The sequence below is a fragment of the Haplochromis burtoni genome, unplaced genomic scaffold, assembly GCF_018398535.1.
Source record: "Haplochromis burtoni strain Fernald_Lab_line unplaced genomic scaffold, NCSU_Asbu1 Contig_457, whole genome shotgun sequence".
NCBI lineage: Eukaryota > Metazoa > Chordata > Actinopteri > Cichliformes > Cichlidae > Haplochromis > Haplochromis burtoni.
The window spans coordinates 151,194-154,535 of record NW_024582818.1 but is presented as its reverse complement, the minus strand read 5'-3'; the positions used below and the strand labels follow the sequence as shown (position 1 = coordinate 154,535).

Genomic DNA, 3,342 nt, shown 5'->3' with positions numbered 1-3,342 from the left:
GATTTACATTGCTGTGCTTGAGAGCCACCATCTACCGGAACCAAATTCCCTGTATGTGTCTGCACATATACTTGGCCAATAAACACGATTCTGATTCTGATTGTGTCAGTTTATTAGGAATGTCAGACAAAAATGTGATTAAAACATATAGATTACCAAGCACAGGAACCAATCTTCTTTCAGCTCTTCAGCTTTTAGCGTTGAGTTCATTTCAATGTACTATAGCTTCTGTGGCAGGGATTTTATTAGCTTTGTTCCAGGTGGTGACGTTACTAATGAAAAGAGTGTAGAGGTCCAGCTCATTCCCAACTAGCGAGGATGCCCTTCAGCAAGTAAAACAGGAGTTTCAAACTAACCAAATACATGTATTGTTAATCCCTGAAACTGACCATGTGTTCCATAATAGGAAGTACACATTCTCAATTATTGTGCAAGTATTTTGCTAATCTATAAACATTATAATAAGTGTGATATCCAGGGGTGTATCCAGGGTCTGTTTATGATGCCTCTGATTTCCAGGGGAGCAGACTTTTTCAAAAACTGTAGAACGGAGAGTATAGAGAAGATTGGCTTTTAGGAGTATCTTTTTTATTTTCCAATGATCAGGATTTCATTATGATGATCATCTTAGTTCAAGGTGTTCATGGAAATTACCCCTTAGACTCATGGATTATGACTCAGGTTCAAAGCCTGACCACATCACCAGAGCAGCGCTACAACCATGGCCACATCTGTACCCGAAGCATGTCAGTTACCGAAGCCTGTTTCCATTATAATGACTCTGTTTGTCAGACTAACACCGTAGGCCTACATTTAACGTACACATGTGTGGCAATTGTTTAAAGGGTCGTTGTGCTGGCTGTTTTACCATTTGACACTCAAAAGTGTTCCCAATGCCATATTCTGAAATCAATTCATTAAAATAAACTAACATCCAAATGACATCCTGAGAAACTTGACTTTACTTGTAGAACTGTGATTATACAAATGTAGGTATAATATGCTTACATTTGCATCATGTAAAGTGTATGGTATACATGACCTATAGGTCTGGTTTCTCTCTGGTCTCCAGGACACTTCCTTATCAGTCCATCCAATCCTTGTCATCCATGATGAGTGAAGCTTAAACTCAGTGTTCCAGTTATATTTCCAAGTACGCCAAGTATTTTTGCTAAACCAGATACTGCTGCAGTCATGCTCTTATGTCTGGATCACAATGCTTTTGCATTTCCTCACGTCCTATACACTTCCTGATATGAGTTGGAGTTGACTCACCAAGTTTGGCAAGCTCTCTTGTAATGCCGATGTCTGCTTTGTCAGGCTTTGAGTATTTTCACGGCAATATCAGTGGGGTGGGTGGGTTTGTTGATTTGAAATATTTACACCGTAGCTGCGTTCATTCAGTAGACCTGGTAAAAAGTCACCTCTGCTGAAATGTGCAGTTGAAATTTTCCCTATTCAAGTCTAAAGCCCAAGTTCAAGAGTCACATTGTGTTTTTTTGCCCTGTCTCCCTCCCCTTATTCTCAACAAGTTTCATTTCAAGTCAATACAATTTTATTTATATAGAGCCAAATCACAACAACAGTTGCCGCAAGGTACTTTGTCTTCTAATATAAAAAAATTAATGCAAGGAAAACAGAAAAAATCCCTACAATTATGTGTCCCCCTACGGGCAAACACAGTGGGAAGGAATAACTCCCTTTTAACAGGAAGAAACTTCCAGAAACCTGCAGAACCAGGCTCGGGGAGGGGGAGCCATTTGCCGTGATCGGTTGGGGCCAGGCCAGGAATAAAGTCTATTAGATAGATAAGATGGAAACCACCTCATACGCTTAATACCAACAGCATGCTGTAATCTGTAATAAAATATGGTTAACAGGATCAAACATCGCACTGACTGAGATGAGTCAACAGTCAGAGCCCACAAGATCATTTCATTAATGCTTTGCTTTGCTGTGATAAGCTCTGAAACCTGACTGAAACTCTTTAAACCACTGCTCTGCAAATCAGTAAGCTGTTTTACAACTACTCCTTCAAGAAATTTAGAGATAAAAAGAAATTTGGTGTATTGTTATAGCTAAGACAGTTTGGTTAAGTGATGGTTTTTCAAGTAACAGTTTAACTACTGCCCCCCCTTAAAAGCCTGTGGTATGTAGCCCATTAATAGAGTCAGACAGATTGTAATAAGACTGAAGCATTAATTACTTCCATTCCAGTCTTAGAGCTGTCTTATAGAAATGGGGTCTAATAGACACAGGTTTGTATGAAGTACTTAAGTTAGAGAAAAGAATCTAAATGGATATCAGTAGTAGTAGAAGTGACAGTGCATAATGTGTCTGTGAAGGTTCTCAGACATCCAGGTCATCGTAGTCTACGGAGCTTGGAAAAAAAACGTCTGGACTTTTTAAAGTTTCCTTGAAAACGTTTCACCTCTCATCTGAGAAGCTTCTTCAGTTCTAAGCACAATTGTTAGAGAGTCCCATTTCTGGTCGTCCCTAGTTGGAGTCTGGTCTTCTTTTTGTGCATCTTTGCTGACTTGATGAAAGACCAATTAGGATTACCACATGTTTTAAGAGCCTGGGCCATTTGACCTCAAATGGCCCAGGCTGGCCATGATAGGACTGGGCTAGGTTTCACACCTTGGCTCCTGTGACTCAGTAGAGGATCAATAGGGGGTCCATGACCCTTTTGGGGACACTCTCATAGGGACTCTCCACCAATTTTTCTTTAACCTGATAGCTCTTAGCACTTGTTATTGTGATTGTATTGTTCTGTGAGTCATGCTATTTTTCAATCTTTAAAACAAATAAAAAGATTTGAAATTTGAACACTTAAAACACTGGGAAGCCTTTTTTACTATTAATTTAAAATTCATTAATTTTTAGTACTAATTAGTATCAGATAGTGGAATCCACTGGTATACTGTTATCACTTTCACGATTCATTAACCGTAAGACCTTTCTGTTTGTGGAGGATTAATTCCATCATGTTTCACATCATGTTTTTAGTGAGAATCCTCAATAAACTTTATTTCAACATTGTTAATATATAATCTTATATTATTATTTAAGATTGAAATTCAAATTCAGCTTGTACTTCTAAAGATCATATACCTTCATTTTTTTGGCTTCTGCACGACTCTTGTAGCAAAACTCGACCAGTGCCACCATCATGGCTAATCCCAGACCTCCAACCAGGATGTAGAAGACTCCTGCTACATTACTAAGAGAGAGTGCGCTGGTCTTCTCCTAGTATGCACACACACACACACACACACACACACACACACACACACACACACACACACAAGGAAGAAAAATCATCAGAAACCCCAGAGAAAG

General features: G+C 39.0%; 1 protein-coding gene across 2 annotated transcripts in view; it reads right to left on the bottom strand.

Annotated features, from left to right (window-relative positions):
* LOC121812182 (glutamate receptor 4-like) overlaps window positions 1-3,342 on the bottom strand; it is a 31,762-nt gene that overhangs the window by 20,298 nt on the left and 8,122 nt on the right. For both annotated transcript variants that reach the window (XR_006052909.1, XM_042213582.1), the window contains exon 2: window positions 3,115-3,249. Coding sequence is in view for 1 of the 2 variants with exons in the window: in XM_042213582.1 (XP_042069516.1) it covers window positions 3,115-3,249 (135 nt within the window). In the remaining variant the exon portion in view is untranslated. The remainder of the gene's footprint in view (window positions 1-3,114; window positions 3,250-3,342) is intronic.